General features: G+C 46.4%; 2 protein-coding genes across 3 annotated transcripts in view; one reads left to right on the top strand and one right to left on the bottom strand.

The window, feature by feature from the left end:
* Nucleotides 1–16,613, top strand: part of Gtf3c4 (general transcription factor IIIC subunit 4) — a 76,301-nt gene that overhangs the window by 37,647 nt on the left and 22,041 nt on the right. The gene's annotated exons all lie outside the window — the stretch shown is intronic.
* Ak8 (adenylate kinase 8) overlaps nucleotides 10,275–16,613 on the bottom strand; it is a 119,369-nt gene continuing 113,030 nt past the window's right edge. For both annotated transcript variants that reach the window (XM_057754925.1, XM_057754926.1), the window contains 2 exons: nucleotides 14,608–14,688; nucleotides 10,275–10,604 (listed from right to left, as the gene is read on the bottom strand). In XM_057754925.1, coding sequence (XP_057610908.1) covers nucleotides 10,367–10,604; nucleotides 14,608–14,688 — 319 coding nt within the window. In that variant the 3' untranslated portion in view covers nucleotides 10,275–10,366. The remainder of the gene's footprint in view (nucleotides 10,605–14,607; nucleotides 14,689–16,613) is intronic.

Genomic DNA, 16,613 nt, shown 5'->3' with positions numbered 1-16,613 from the left:
GGGTGCTGTTGAAAACACCCAATCCCATGCTCTAGTAGACATGGCTCCCCTTTAAGGATGGAGAGCACCTGCCATCACAGGACATCTCTCCAGAGGCTCTCCTCCCCTCTCCATCCCCCAAGCCAGAAACTCAGTCCTTTTTAGTTTCAGGGACTGGAGTGTAGCTCATTGGTACTTGCTGAGCAAGCACATGGCCTTGGGTTCAATCCCAAGCACTGCCAACAAGAACAACAAAATGTGTTTTCAGTCCCAGCTCCAGGAGGGGGGTCAGGGAACAGATTGGATAGTCACTAATGAGTGACAAGCCTTGAAAGGGAAGGAAGGAGAGCACAGGATGTGGCTAGTGCAGACTCCGATCCTAAGGCAGCCACAGTGACACAGACACCAGTGCTGCCTCATTGCAATGCTGAGAGAGGGGCCCAGATGCTCCTTGCCAGAGAGGCAGATGACCAGTGGCTGTCTTCTCCAGAGACAACAGAGAACCTCAGCAAAAGCCAGGTCCAGGCACGGGTCAGGGAGAGGCCAGTGGTGGCTGTACTCCAACCCAGGACAGACAGTAAGAGGTCAGTAACAATGAGGCAAGAATGAGATTCCCTTGTGTCCCTCAAGACGATTCTGGAATAGCAGAGACCAGGTGGCGGCCCTCAAATGAGAGGGTAACCAAGGGTTCTCAGGAGGTTCAGTGCTGTAGGAGGCTACTTGTTCATTTCCCAGCTGCCCAGACTCCCAAAATAACCACACAGAAACTGTATTAATTAAATCGCTGCTTGGCCAATCACTGTAGCATATTCCTAGCAAGCTCTTACATATTTAATTAACCCATTTCTATTATTTTATATTTTACCATGAGGCTCGTGGCCTATGGCATTCCAGCTGGCAGCTCGTTTTTCCCCTCTGCATGGCATCTCACTGACTGCCTTCTCCCAGCATTCAGTTTAGTTTTCCCTGCCTACTGTTGTAGGAGCTGTGGGCTGCATTCCTGCCACCCAGCTCCCGGCCGCCTGGCTAGCTTATGCCCCGAAATAACAACACACAAACTGTATTCTTTTAAACGCTGCCTGGCCCATTATATCTAGTCCCTTCTAGGCTAATTCTCACGTATTAATTTAGCCCATTTCTAATAATCTGCATAGCACCACTAGGTGCGCTTACCAGGAAAGATTCAGCATGTCTGACCTGGCGGCTGGCTGCATAGCGTCTGGCCCTGAGAGGAGCTGCCCTACATCTGAGCTCACTTCCTCTTCCTCCCAGCATTCTGTTCTGTTTACTCCACCCACCTATGTTCTAACCTATGAGGCCAAGCAGTTTTTGTATTAATTAACCAATGACCTTTCTCCATCATTTCCCCTTTTTCTGTTTAAACAAAAAAGGAAGGCTTTAACTTTGACATAGCAAAATTACATATAACAAAACAGTTATAAAGCAAGAATGACAGTTACAATATTTACATCTACTTTATCTTTTATCATAACTAAGGAAAACTATAACTATATATTCTTTAACTCCACCAAAGACTCCAGAAGGATATATTACCTAATTAAACAAGAAATAAGCAACTTCCAAACTCTAGAAATGACAGAGACATCTTGCTGCCTGGACAGTCACCCAAAGTTCCTCTGTACCATTGGGGCATTCATCTTCGGCCTACAGGCCCATAGTATCCAGAGACATTTTCATGAAGCAGGAAATTTCAAAGCTAGTTCAGTCACTATCTGCTGTGTCCTGCAGAATGTCTCACAGACTCTTTCATGAATCAAGAACCCCGAAAGATCATCTCACTTTTAGGCAAGTTCAGGAGTCCTCTTTCTGCAGGTTCTTTGTGTCCAGTCCATGCAACAGTCCAGGCATGAGCAGTTTTCTTGCCCAAATGACTATCAAACTCCGTAAGAATCCTCTTCGATGTGCATCTTCCTCTTGAAGTAGATTGGTGCTGCCAGGAGCAGACATGTCTCATTGTCATGAAAAACCCTAAGTTATAAAACATTAACTGTCCTATTCTGTAGTCTTTGAAAGATATGAATAATGTCTATCTAAAATATATCTATGTACATCTAGAAAATCTAACATGACTACAAACTTGACTATTATTAATGATTATCCATTAACAACATATATACATTACATTTTTACGTGAACTACACAATCACAATACCCTAATCAATATCAGAAATATATATACATATATAGACATAACAAAATTGCTTTAAATTTATATCAACAAAGCAAAACTTATACCAATTTAAATTATCCATATCTATATCATATCCCCCTTTAAATGTAAAAGAACATTTATAAACAATATTTGGGAATATGGGTGCAGTTATTTCTCTCCAAACTGCTTCCTGCTGTATAGGGGCGCTGTTAATCAAGTCTTTCATGGTATAACCTGTGTGCTAGATTCATCTCAGTCAGCAATTGAGTGAAGTAATTTTTTGAAGGTGTTCACAGCAACCTTTCAGGAGGGCGTGATCTATCATACCATATTGAGATAGAAGCAATCCAAAGAGTCTCATCCTCTGTGAAAACAAAAGAAACTCCTTTCCAAAGCATCATGTCCTTAGATTCAAATTTTAAAGTCAAGGTATTTTCAAAATATCTATGTTGGATTAGTTCAGCAGCATTTATAAACAAATATCTTTTAGTAGCTGTTGTTCCTTCCTCAGCATTCAAACAATTCAAAGAGAGCATGATAGCATACAGTATCAAAATTCTCTGTGTATTTTCCATCTTTGTGCAGCTTTAGTTTAACCTCTATTTCGTTTATTTTCACTTTTATTTTTTGAGACGTGTTCTCTGTATATCTTTGTCCTGGAATAACTCTGTAGACCAGGCTGTCCTTGAACTCTCAGAGATCCAGCTGTCTCTGCCTCCCAGGCATTGGGATCAAAGGCGTGTGCTACCACACCTTAAAGTCACAGAGTTCAACTCCGAGGTCAATCTACCTCTGCCTCCCAAGTGTTGGGATTAAAGGTGTGTACTACCACACCCAGCTACTCTCTTTCTTCCTTTTTTTTACTTTAACTTTTAGCCTGCATATATTTTTAATACACTGTAAAGCATTTAAAGGTTTTTGTTTTGTTTTGTTTTGTTTTTGAATCTCTCTTTACTGTATCTCTCTCTTTCTGACCACATGAGCCTTTAAATTACCGAGCAATATGGGTAGGATTAAAGCCGTGGCTTTGCCGGCTAGATCCAGCCCATTCCTTAGCTTTCCAGCCTCATGGCAGAGGTAACAGCTGTAGCCATTTTTATTGCCACAATTCTATGGTGTTTCAAGGTCCCTGGCAGCAAGCAAGCTGCAACACTATATCCACAGACAACACTCAAGTCCTTTCTCTGTAGTCAGCCCTCCTGCCTCAAACAGTCATAGTTTGCCCTGGCAGGACAGCCCAGAAAGCCGGCATTTTTAAACGGCGAAGCTTTTTTCCTGCTATGGCTGAAAACCGAAAAGCATACGTTCAGCTTTTCATAAACACCGTTTAAGTGTTTCATGGCAGGACCTCTTAATGAGCTGCAGGGTTTTGCAACTAAAGCTGAGTCAGGAAGCCTCTCTTAGATGAGAGCGCTTGCTTGCCTCTAGCAAGCAGAGCAGACCCGAGAAATTGCTGCTACCAAGAAAACATGCTTTACTCTATTCTTTCCCAAGCTTTCTCAGGCTTTCTGTGGATGCAGTTGTCCACACGTTGGGCAGCCATTCTGTTGTGGGAGCTGCAGGCTGCGTTCCTGCCACCCAGCTCCCTGCCGCCTGGCTAGCTTATGCCCCGAAATAACAACACACAAACTGTATTCTTTTAAACACTGCCTGACCCATTATATCTAGCCTCTTCTAGGCTAATTCTCACGTATTAATTTAGCCCATTTCTAATAATCTGTGTAGCACCACTAGGTGCGCTTACCGGGAAAGATTCAGCATGTCTGACCTGGCAGCTGGCTGCATCATCTGGCCCTGAGAGGAGCTGCCTGCATCTGAGCTCACTTCCTCTTCCTCCCAGCATTCTGTTCTGTTTACTCCACCCACCTATGTTCTAACCTATGAGGCCAAGCAGTTTTTGTATTAATTAACCAATGACCTTCCTCCATCAGCCTACCTCTGTTCTGCCCTGCTCAAGGCTCAAAGCAGTTCTTTATTAATCAGTGGTAATCACAGCACACAGAGGGGCTCCCACATCAGTTAAGTGCTGTGGCATCTAGCCTGGCCCAATAGATCCTGGTGTCCTTAGGGGTGAGATGCATAAGTGGGCCATGATGGTATTTTTTTTTTTTTATTTTAAACATAATGGGAGACCAAGGGCTTAAAAACACTTTATGCTCATTTCCCAGTCTGGAGCTGGCCAAGCGGGTTTGGCTGGCTGGGCCACTAAACCCCAGGGATCTGTCTCAGTGCTGGGAATACAGGCATAGGCCACTGCACCTGTTTTTTTCTAAAATGAGTTCTGGGGATAAAACTCAGGCCCTTGGATTTGCAAGGAAAACACCTTACCAGCTGATCTATCTCAGCACAACTATTAGGGCTTTAAAGACAGAACCAATAGAATGAATATATATATATATATAATAAATATGTGTATAAATATAACAGTAAATATACAGTATAATAATCCTCTTTTAACATATATTTAATACATATTAATTTGTCTTTGTATTATGTTTAATTATATATTAATATATTTGTGTGTATTATATACAAATATCTATTATATAACATGTAATTATATCACATGTGTAATATATTATGCATATTTACGCAATTTATTATATACTGTATAATGCATCTATAATACATATATAGCATATGTTATAGTTGCATATTTTATATGTGTATGTTTATATATTAATATATATATTAAAAGAGGGGTTGTTTTTTTGGTTTTTTGAGACAGGGTTTCTCAGTAGCTATGGAGCCAGCCCTGGAACTCACTCTGTAGACCAAGCTGGCCTTGAACTCACAGAGATCCGCCTGCCCCTGTCTTTCGAGTTCTGGGATTAAAGGCATGTGCCACCGCCCAGCTAAAAGAGGATTTATTAGACCGATTTACATGAAATGGCCAGAGTAGTCCCAACAATGGCTGACTCACACTGGAAAGAACAAGGAGCAAATAGTTGCTCATTCCCCAAGGCTGACTGCCCCAGCCATCTCAATCCAACATTGAAGGCCTGGAGGATCCCCCATGAGCTGATGATCTTCAGTCTATGTGAGCAGCCTGAAGAATCTGGTTCTTCTTGTTGAGACGCTGCCCACTGCTCCTCACAGCCTAGGGCTCCAGGTGGATGATCAGCACAGAAACCCTAGAAAGGTTCAGATCCAGGTTGGGCCCACGGCTTAAGGTGCTGCAGGGAATTGATGTCCACACCTTCCAGGAGTGGACAATGAGTCCCACCAGTCATCAGTTCTGGTTTTGTTGTACTTGTTTTTTGAGACAAGGTTTCTCTCTGTAGCCCTGGCTGTCCTGGAAGTCACTCTGTAGACCAGGCTGGCCTCGAACTCATAGAGATTTGCCTGCCTCTGCCTTCTGATTGTTGGGATTAAAGGCGTGTCCTATCCCCACACAACTGTTTGTTTTGGAGATGGGGTCTCACTGTCTGAGACTGGCCTTGAATGCAGAACCCTTCAGCCTCCACCTCCCCAAGGCTGGGATTGCAGCCTTGTATTACCATGCCCAGTGCTCTGTCATGGTAATGAGAAAAAGAGCAGCCTTCCTGAAATGGCTTACTGGCTAGAAGCATGTTCTCTAGCTGTGAGGAATTGGGATGTGTAGCTGTTAACTTAGCCACCGAAGCAAACTGAAGATTCTCATGACATGGAGGAGACCTTGAGAGTAGACAGATGGCACAGGGCTGGGGAGATGGCTTGGCACAGAGTGCTTGCCACCCAAGTATCAAGATCCCCATCACCTGTAAATGCCAGAAATGCCAGATAGTCTTGCCCTCCCTGTAATTTCAACACAGGGGAGCAAACTGGCAAGCTAGATTTGTGGAAGTCCGTGAGCCCTAGGTTCAGCAGGAGACCCTGCCTTGAAGATACCCACCTCCGGTCTATATGCACAAACACAAACTTGTAAATGCACATATACACAAAAAATTAAAAACAAATGTAGACAATACATCATTGTGCCCCTCCATCCGTTTACCCACCCACTCACCACTCATCCTTCTGTCTACCCATCCATCTGTTCATCCCCCCTTATCTATCTACTCACACATCCATTTATCTACCCACCCATTCATCATCCTTCACCTACCCATCCATTTACTAAACTACTCATCATTCACTAGCCCACCCACCCCATCCATTCATCCATCCATTCATCCATCTATTCATCCATCTATTCATCCATCTATTCATCCATCTATTCATCCATCTATCCATCCATCCATCCATCCATCCATCCATCCATCCATCCATCCATCCACTCACACTCCCCTGCAACTGAAATTCCAGGGATTTATCTGTGGTCATCACGATAATGACCACTGAAGGTTTGGTCAGGGGGAAGATGGGCATTTTCCTTTCTGTTACTGTATTTTTTTAAAGCAAGAAATGTATTTCAATAATGAAAGGTACCTATGTTTTTAAAACATAGAAGTTTATTCTGTGGTCAACTATATGGCTTTTTTTTTATGACCCTGAACCTCTTTATGTGCCTTAAAACTCAACATCTAAGCCACCTTTGCCTTCTATGGGGGTCTCATAGGAGTGTGGCTCCATTTAAATTGCTTTTTTCCCCATCCCCTGGGAACACCGCTAGACTAGCCATAATCCTACCAAAGTGCTCAGGAACTTTGACTGACAGCCCTAGGTAAAACCAAGTAAGCCTGATGAGAAGATGCGAGTATTTAATGAGACCTATGGGTGAGATGGTTCTCAGCGGCTGTCAGAAATGATTCCCCCCCCCCTCTCTCTCTCTCTCTCTCTCTCCCTCCCTCTCTCCCTCACTCCCTCTCCCTCCCTCCCTCCCTCCCTCTCTCCCTCCCTCCCTCCTTCTCTCTCTCTCTCTCTCTCTCTCTCTCTCTCTCACACACACACACACACACACTTTTGCTATCTCTTTACAATAAATGCCAGTCACTTTTGCCCTTTTTCCTCTGCTATCTCCCTAGTGCTGGAACGTGGCTCAATAAGAATTTGCTGGACTGGAGATGTGTCTCAGATGGCAGAGTGCATTCTCATGTGTTTGAATACTTAGCCTCTAGTGAGTGGCACTATTAGGAGGTGTGGAGGAGGTGTGGCCTTGTTGGAGGAAGTGTGTCACTGTGGGGGCGGACTTTGAGGTCTCATATGCTCAAGCTACACACAGTGTAAGACATGGGTCTCTTCTGTTTACTTCAGATCCAGATATGGTGGTGCATACATGAATCCCAGTACTTAGAAAGGAGATATAGGCAGGAGGATCAGAAGTTCAAAGTCATCCTTGACTACAAAGGAAGTTCAAGACCAGCCTGAACTAGATGAGCCTGTGGTGGTTTAAACAGGTATGGCCCCCACAGACTCGTGTGTGTGAATGCTTGGCCCATAGGGAGTGGCACTATTAGGAGGTGTGGTGCTATAGGATAATGCTCTTGTATATTGTAAAGATTTGTCACTCGTATTGGTTTGATAAAACACCAACTGGCCAGTAGCCAGGTAGGAAGTACAGGCGGAGCAACCAGACTAAGAGAATTCTGGGAAGAGGAAAGGCAGAGAGATGCAGTTGTCATCCAGAAGCAGAGGAAGCAACATGAGAATGTCTTACTGATAAAAGATACCAAGCCACGTGACTAAACATAGATAAGAATTATAGGCTAATTTAAGTTGTAAGAGGTAGTTAGTAATAAGCCTGAAAAATAGGCCAAATAGTTTATAATTAATATAAGTGTTTATTTGGGACTGAATGGCTGGGGGACTGGGCAGGACAGAAACTTCCGTCTATAGTGCGGCCTTGCTGAAGTAGGCATGTCTTGTTGGAGGAAGTGTGCCACTGTGGAGGCTGGCTTTGAGGTCTCGCATGCTCAAGCTATGTCCAGTGTGACTCAAAGTCCCCTTCTGTTGTCTGCAGTTCCAGATGTAGATGTCTCAGCTCCTTCTCTAGCTTTACAGCAATAGTAGCCATAGCTAAGACAGTCTTACTATGAAGTGGGGCTGTTCTGGAGCTCAGTATGTAAACAAAATACCCATAAAAAAAAAAATACAGAGGCCATCTTGGCCATGTGTTGGTTTGAGTTGCGGGACACACCTTCCAGGTCACTTTGCTTCTTTCTGTGACTCTAAGAATAGTCTCTTCTAGCACCTTGCAGGGAGCCCTGGCAAGCTAGACATGTGCTGAAATGGGTGTGTACCATCAAGGTGGGTACTAGGGAACCTTGGTGGAGAGGCCCTAGTGGAGATCTGGAGGCGCTCAGCGTCTGACAGCCTCGAGAAATGGGAGCTGAGGCACTCAGCAGAGAAGGGAAGCCCACGAGGCAGGATGCACAAGAAGCAGGCCCAGGGGTGAGCTCTGCAAAATGGACTTGGAGCTGTCCTAAGCTAGAGGAGCCTCTGGGCATCCATCCCAGGTCCCTGAGCTTCCCAGAGCCCTAAGTGCTAGAATCTGAGGTCCACCTGGTCCCAGGGATCCTGGATTTCAGGTCAATCTTCATGACAGGTGGGTGTGGGATACCTAAGGACCCACCTGATTGGGATCATCCTGAAGGATGAGATGATGAGAGGAGCCCCAGTCACACCTTCAAACCCAGGTCTCCCTGTCCTGGCTCCCTCTGTGGGGACTGCATGCTATACAGAGGGCAAGGGATGACTGGTGACTCAGCAGCCCTGCAGCCCCTCCCCAGCCCTCCTGCCCCCCCCGCCCCCCCCACTGCTCACAGAGCAGCTGCCAGCCCCAAGAGGCTGCTTATATTCATATGTGTAAAAGTTAAGTAAAACTTAAAAGACACCTCTTCCGTGGCACAACCATATTGCAGATGCCTCAGGAGCCTCCTGTGACCAGAAGCTGCCAACGTGGACAGTGCAGATAGAAGCAATGTCCTTCATTCCAGAGAGTTCTACTGGACACCATATTTATTTTCTTTCTTTCTCTCTCTCTCTCCCTCTCTTTCTTTCTGTCTCTCTGTCTTTCTCTCTCTCTTTCTTTTCTTTCTTTCTTTCTTTCTTTCTTTCTTTCTTTCTTTCTTTCTTTCTTTCTTTCTTTCTTTCTTTCTTTCTTTCTTGTTTTTCAAGATAGGATTTCTCTGTGTAGCTTTGTCACCTGTCCAGGAATTCACTCTATAGACCAGGCTGGCCTAAACTCCCAGAGATCTGCCTGCCTCTGTCTCCTGAGTGCTGGGATTAAAGGCAAGCACCACCACCACCACTTGGCTCGCTCTTTCTTTTTGAGACAGAGTTTCCTGGCAGTACCATAAACAGGAGACTGGCCTTGAATTCCTGATCCTCTTGTCTCCATCTCCCAAGTGCTGGACTACAGGTGGGTGCCCTGCGCCTAGCTCAGTGCCGAAGCTCTAAAGCAGAGCTTGGCATGTGTCCTCACCAGGTTGAGGGCTCTGCCTATCACCACATTGGACCCTCTGGGTTACCGGAGAGGCGGCTGTATTTATCACTGCACCTGCTAGTGAGGGAGAGTTAGGCTGTGAAGACTGAGTTTAACTCTGTGGTAGCTAAACTTGGTTGTCAATTTGACAGGACCTGGGATCAATGAAAAGGCATGTCTGTCTGGGAGGATTAGCTGAGGAGGGAAGGGCCTCCCCTGGAGTGGGAAGCACCTTTTGTGTATGGGGGGAAACAGGCCTGCTTTGCCTACCTGTCTTCATTTCTTGCTTATGGATGCATCTGCTCTGTTGCGGCTGCACATACTATGCTCTACCGTATCAGAACTTAGACTTTCCAACCTTCAAGTGCGGACTAAAGACCAGTCAGTGACTCCACGAATCCTCCCTGCTGCCAGCACCAGACTTAGACATCTAGATGATCTGGCCCTGGAGACTAAGCACTTTTGAGGTTCTCAGAGTCTCCAGCATGCAGATGGCCATTGTTGGCCTAGCTAGTGTCACGTAAGCCAATCACTAAGAGCCTTTTAAAATATATACCCACGCTGTTGGTTCCATTCCTCTATAGGACATGACCACTGCATTCACCCAGCTACCCACAGTGGGATGGTGCTGCTGCCCAAGGTGAGTTTCATCCACATATCCACATCTGACTTTAGAGGGAGGCCTAGCATCCAGCATTCCACCGTATCCCTATATGGGCCTCCTCTGTCCTGTGTTCTCAGACTGCATAAGAAGGTGACCTGAGGTTGTGCCTAGCATCTTTATTGGTCAAAGGCAGGGGGGATGCCTGCCAAAGGTTGAGGGCAGGGGATTCTAGGGTCTCCAGGGCTTGCTCCTGGCTCTGCACGCATCAGGTCACTTTCTTGGGCAGAGGATTGATGATCCCGCTCTCTATGTACTCGAAGACTGTGTATGGGTCCTGGTCCCCATTGACAGTGATGGCCCGCTCATAGTACTGCTCCAGGTCCCCGCAGTTCCTGTAGAAGAGGTCTGTTTGGAGCCTGATGTGCTCCTCTGAGTCCCTGGGGTTCTGCAGGAGACGGGCCTGGACCTCGATGGTGGGAGGAGGCTTATACATGAGATGGAACCTAGGAGGAAACAGATGACACGGGCGCTCTCAGGCCTCAGCATGTCGACTGCGCTAGGGTGCCCTTGCCAAGTCGCCATTACCACCAGGCACGACCATCACTCGTGGACCAGCGGGGTGCATCTTGGACTGGCCTCGGGCCTCTGGGACATGAAGATGTGGTCCCAGCTCAAAGAGAGGGCAGAGGTCAGCCAGCAGGACATAATGTAAAGAGAGTAAGAGCCAGTTTCCCCCTTTATCTCAGAACTCAGGAGGCCCAGGCAGGCAGATCTCTACATGTTCCAGGTCAGCCAGAGCTGGACACAAAACAACAAACAAAACCCCAAGTTCTTTCCTTCTTTTCTTTTCCCTACCTTTGCCCCCTACCAATCCCCCCTCATCCCACCCTGTCACATAATGGTCTCCGCTGCTGGCAGATCTGGCTCCCAGCAGCAGCTGTAGCCAGGTCAGCCTTGGTGAGTGACAGTTCATGTTATTGAGCCCATGCATAACCCCCATCTGTGCCACCATGGCCACTTTGTTCATGGCCCATAGGGCAGTGACAGGAGTGGCTGGGCAAAGAGGCCGACTGTCCACAGAATGGGTCATCCTAACTACTTGATTACTGTATTGAACTCCTCAACTGAAGTCACCTTTTGATGAGCATTTACAGGGGACACGAGTATCTTCGCATCCTTTGCCCATTGGGAGAGATCTGCCCACATACTTCTTCCCCATACGTCTTTCTCACCAATTTTCCAATCATGGCCTGACCATCCAGCCAATCCATTGGCTACAGCCCATGAATCAGTGAGCAGTCATACATCTGGTTATCTCTCCTTTCAAGCCAACTGTATGACCATGTGTACTGCCCAAAGCTCTCCCCACTGTGAAGATTCCCCTTCGCCGGTACCTGTCAGGGTTATCCCAGAAAGGGGTTGTAGTGTTGCAACTGTGCACTTCTGGGTGAGGCCTGCATAGTGTGTAGACCTATCAATAAACCGGGTCCTGGTCTTTTCTTCCTCAGTCAACCGATCATAGGGAACAGCACCCCATGAGGCTGCAGGTGCATGCTTGTGGAGGCCCAAAAATGTAACCCTACTTCCCTACTTCCACCTTACTGATGGTCAGAGAGTTTGGAGGTTGATCAAACTTGATGACAATAATCAGGGCTACACATCCTGACACAGGATGTACTTGGTTCTTTTGACATTAAGATGGCTCATACAGGGAGATTCACTCCACCCTGACAGATGGCCAGGATATTCAAGCATACTTCTGCTCTTCTATTTGTAATAGGAGGTTACCTGGGGAGTGGCTGCTTTCAGGATACTTGGTCAAGGGTGGCTTCACTGCCTAAACAACAGAATACTAAAGACTTGATGTCTCAAACTGTTCAAGCTGTCTTTTGTATCATGTCAAAAAAAAATTGTTGCCTTCTTCCCCCTTTCGTATTAGGGTATAAAAGTGTATGGAAAATTAAATGCGGGTGATTTTCAGAATTCACTGGAACTCCCTCCTGGTACTATCCTATATTTTCTGTTTTATTATTTTACTTGTGTCTTCGTACTCTTTACTTATTTTTCTGATGCCCATGCCCTACCCTGGCAAGAGGTATTCTTGTCGAGGCTGGTCCCCAACACATGCTTGGCAGCAGACAGCATTGTAATAGCAGTAGAAATCATAGGCATTTGGGCCACTTCTTTGTGTAACTTGCTTGTGCCTTCAGGACCTACTCAGGTCCAACCACTTGTATAATACTTGCATTTGATAATGAATTGCAGCTGTGCATGGCCAACTTTATGATGTGGTGGGTCACAGATAACACCCAGCTCATGATGGGCATCTCAGGTCAAATGGCAACTTGGTGGCCCACTGTCAAATGTTCAGTTTCCACTAAGGCCCAGTAGCAGGCCAAAAGCTGTCTCTTAAAGGGAGAATAGTTGTTTGCAGGCAATTGTAGAGACTTGTTCCAAAATCCTAAAAGTCTCTTCTATGATTCATAGAAGAGCTTGCCAAAGGCTCTAAGCAGCATCCCTATCTGTCACTGACACCTCAAGTACCATCCGGTCTGCTGAGTCATAAGGTTCAAATGGTAGAGCAGCCAAATGGTCAGCATCCTGGACCTGTTAAAGAGCTTTCTCCTGTTCCAGACCCCACTCCTGGTACTAAAATCTCTATTTGTCATGGTTCTCCAGAGGAACAGAACTAATAGAATGAATATGAGATTTATTAGAATTACTTACAAGCTGTGGTCCAGCTAGTCAAACAATGACTGTCCATTGACAGAAGGTCCAAGAACTCATTAGTTTTTCAGTCCCTGAGAATGAATGTCTCAGTGGTGTTCAGTATATGCCAGAAACCCAAAGAAATAAACTCTGATACCAATGAAGGAATGGGCTTGCCAGGAAGAACAAGAACAAGCTGGCAAAGAGAGCAAGCTTCCTTTCTTCCATGTCCTTTATATAGGCTGCCAGCAGAAGGTGTGGACCAGACTAAAGATGGATCTTCTCATCTCTCAAGGTCTGGATTAGAAGTAGGTCTTCTGCTGGGCATTCCTGGCACACACTTTAATCCCAGCCTTTGGGAGGCAGAAGCAGGTAGATTTCTGAGTTTCAAGGTCAATCTGACCTACAGGGCAAGTTCTAGGACAGCCAGGACTACACAGAGAAACCCTGTCTCAAAAAAACAAAAACAAACAAACAAACAAAATGAACAAAAAAGGAGTGGATCTTCTTATTTCAAATGATTTAATTAAGGAAATATCTGGATCCGGACAGTGGTGGCGCACACCTTTAATCCCAGCACTCAGGAGGCAGAGACAAGTGTATTTCTGTGAGTTCGAGATCAGCCTGGTCTACAGAGCAAGTTTCAGGACAGGCTTCAAAACTACATAGAGAAACCCTAGGCATGGCAGTGCACCGCATTGTTCCCAGCATTGGAAAGGCAGAGGCAGGCAGATCTCTGTGAGTTCAAGGCCAGCCTGGTCTACATAGTCAGTTCCAGGACTGCTAGGGCTGTTACACAGAGAAATTCTGTCTCAATACCATACCAAACTAAAAGAAAAAAGAAAAAGAAAGGAAAGAAAGAAAGAAAGGAAGGAAGAAAGAAAGAAAGAAAGAAAGAAAGCCCATCACAGGTATACCCAGCCTCTTGGGTTTTAGTTAATTCCAGATGTAGTCAAGTTGACAACCAAAGAAAAGCCATCAGGGGCTGGAGAGATGGCTCAGAGGTTAAGAGCACTGACTGCTCTTCCAGAGGTCCTGAGTTCAATTCCCAGTAACCACATGGAGGCTCACAGCTATCTGTAATGAGATCTGGTGCCCTCTTCCGGCCAGCAAGCATACATAAATTTTTAAGAAAGAAGAAAGAAAGGAAGGAAGGAAGGAAGGAAGGAAGGAAGGAAGGAAGGAAGGAAGGAAGGAAGGAAAGAAGGAAGGAAAGAAAGAAAGAAAGAAAGGCCATCACACAGGATTTCCTCTATGTAGCCCTGGCTGTCCTGAAACTTCCTAAGTAGACCAGGTTAGCCTCAAAGTCAGAAATCCGCCTGCCTCTGCTTCCCAAGGGCTGGGATTAAAGGCTTGCGCTGCCACAAAGAGTTTATTTTTTTATGTGTGTGTGTGTGTTCTAGTGACTGAACTCAGGTCCTCGTGTTTGCAAGGCGAGCACTCTACCACCTGAGATCTCCCCAGCTTCACCTGTTCTTTTTCTATCCTTCCAAGCACTATTTGTTAAGTACTAACAGGCTGCCCATCTGGTGCAGTCATTTCTGAAGCGGGAGTCCAGTTGGGGGCTAGGAACACAGTGGTCAGACATTTAACCTGTGTGGTGTTGCAGGGCCTGGTACCTTCCTTCCCTCACTCTTGCAGACAGGGGGCCCAGAAGAACGCAGAAAACAAACCTGCTTCTAGCCTCTATCCATAGTAGCCAGTGCTATTCTGAAGCAGGTCCACATAGCACTGAGCACCTCAGCGGAGAGGTGGCTTCGCAGGGGACCTGGCCACCAACAGCCCTCCATGACCAACCTTTCTCCTGTGACAGGGTCGGTCCTTCTCAGCGTCATTCTCTCCAGGATGGAGTCCAATGGCACATTCAGGAAGAACACCCTGCAGAGAGAGACCGCAGTAGCCATGTTTGTTCCTGTCTGAACCTGGCAACGCTTTGACAACCTGGGCCTACTAATCCTAGGGAGATTATTCCTCCCCTTCCCCAGCTGACACTAGAGATATCAAAAGCTGACCTGTCAACGTGACTTTCAGGTACATGGCAAACCCACCTAGAGCCTGGAGCCCCACCCTCCTTCTCTAGCAAACCCACTCTTCAGTCCAGTAATACCCCAATGCCAGATACTAGGGTGACCAGAGCCTTCCGGAATCAACCACTGGCCACTCTGGAACCTACACTGCCTTGTACATTCCTCCTCACAGAAACCACAACCAAGTTCCCTGGCCACCCTTGTCCCCTTCTGCCTGCTGCCTCCTGCCCTTAGTGTCTGCCCATGTGGTCTTGTGGGGCACTGGCCTCCCTGCTGTCACTCATTTACCTCCAAGGTTGGCATGATTCTCCACATGTGTGCATGCATGTGTTTCAGGGAGCAGAAGGTCTAACCCAGCTCCCTGAGACAGCTAAGGATGGCTATTCAGACCCTACCTGGACTGGCCGTGCTCCATTCCTGTTGGCTGGGAGACACCTTTTCCCTCTGGCTCTTTTGTACCAGTGACTTGGCTGTGACTAGGGCTGTGAAGAGGCTAGGCTCAGGGCTCCCCTGGCTACGGGGGCTGGTGAAGGACGCAGACCCAACCAAGTCAGGCACATGCAAGGCAGCTCCAGCCCCTTCTACAGGAGCTTCATCTACTGACTTCACCACGGGACAGACGGAAGCCCAGACTTACCCAGAGGGCCTTCCTTAGAAAGGCTTGCCCAGAGCCATCGGGGAGGTGACCAGAGAAAATAGGACCACGCGTAGCCTAAGGCTAATACCTCAGTAAATGACTGACACAAATACTTATAAATCTCTACTTTTGCTTGGGTTGGCTTCCTCTGGATTCCTTCTAGTACTTACCCAAAGTTACTCTTTAAAAAAAAAAAAAAACTATCTTTTATTTATTCATTTTTTTGGGAGGTAGTCAGGGACATGTGTATGTAGAGGTCAAGGAACAACTGCAGGTCCCTGCACGCACCGTGGGTGGGAGAGACAAGAAGTGAAACTCAGGTCAGCTCGAATTAGCTGTTTTTGGCTCAAACTTCCGGAGTCTGACACTAGATGCTTTATTTCATCTGTATTTATGCACAACACAATTTGGGGGAAAAGTTTCCTGGTGACAGTTAACTCATTCCTGTGGGTACAACGAAGCTTAAGACATGTTTACTACAATGAAACACTTTGTTGTGGTGGTTGTTCTGTTTTCTGTGTGCAGCCCTGGGTGTCTGTGGGCCAGGCTGATCTTGAACTCATGGAGCTCTCTCTCTCTCTCTCTCTCTCTCTCTCTCTCTCTCTCTTTCTCTCTCTCGTGCTGGGATTAAAGGTGTGCACCTCCACCACTTAGCTACCTTGAAACTCCTTACAAAGTACAAGCGGCTTCATTACTAAAATGGGTTCTTGTTGACTTAGAAACAGTGCTCGAGATAAAGGTCTAGGGAGAATGGCTGAGGTAAACATAACATCTGTGGGAGTCAGGATTGGCCTGGCGTGAAGACAAAATGGAAGTCACAGGGTAAAGAAGCATAAAATTCGGGGGACTCAGGTGCAGGCTGGCCCGACAGATAGCAAAGATCACCAGGTTGCGAACCCCATCCTTTCCCGGCATTCCAAGTGGAAGGCAGGGAAACATCTCCTTCCTCTAAGAGACAAGCCTGTGTGTTCAACTTTCCTGGTTTCCTTTTTGCTTATCTGGGTGCGCAGGACCTCGTACCCTCTACAGACAGCTTGCCGGAGCTGGTTTTCTCCTTCTACCTGTGGCTCCCAGAGACTGAACTCAGCTCATCAGGCAAGTGCCCTCAACCCTGAGGCATCTCACCAGTCCCAGTTACC

Source organism: Chionomys nivalis, chromosome 22, assembly GCF_950005125.1.
Source record: "Chionomys nivalis chromosome 22, mChiNiv1.1, whole genome shotgun sequence".
Lineage (NCBI taxonomy): Eukaryota > Metazoa > Chordata > Mammalia > Rodentia > Cricetidae > Chionomys > Chionomys nivalis.
Note: the sequence above shows the minus strand (reverse complement) of the source record. Positions and strands in the feature narration are given on the sequence as shown.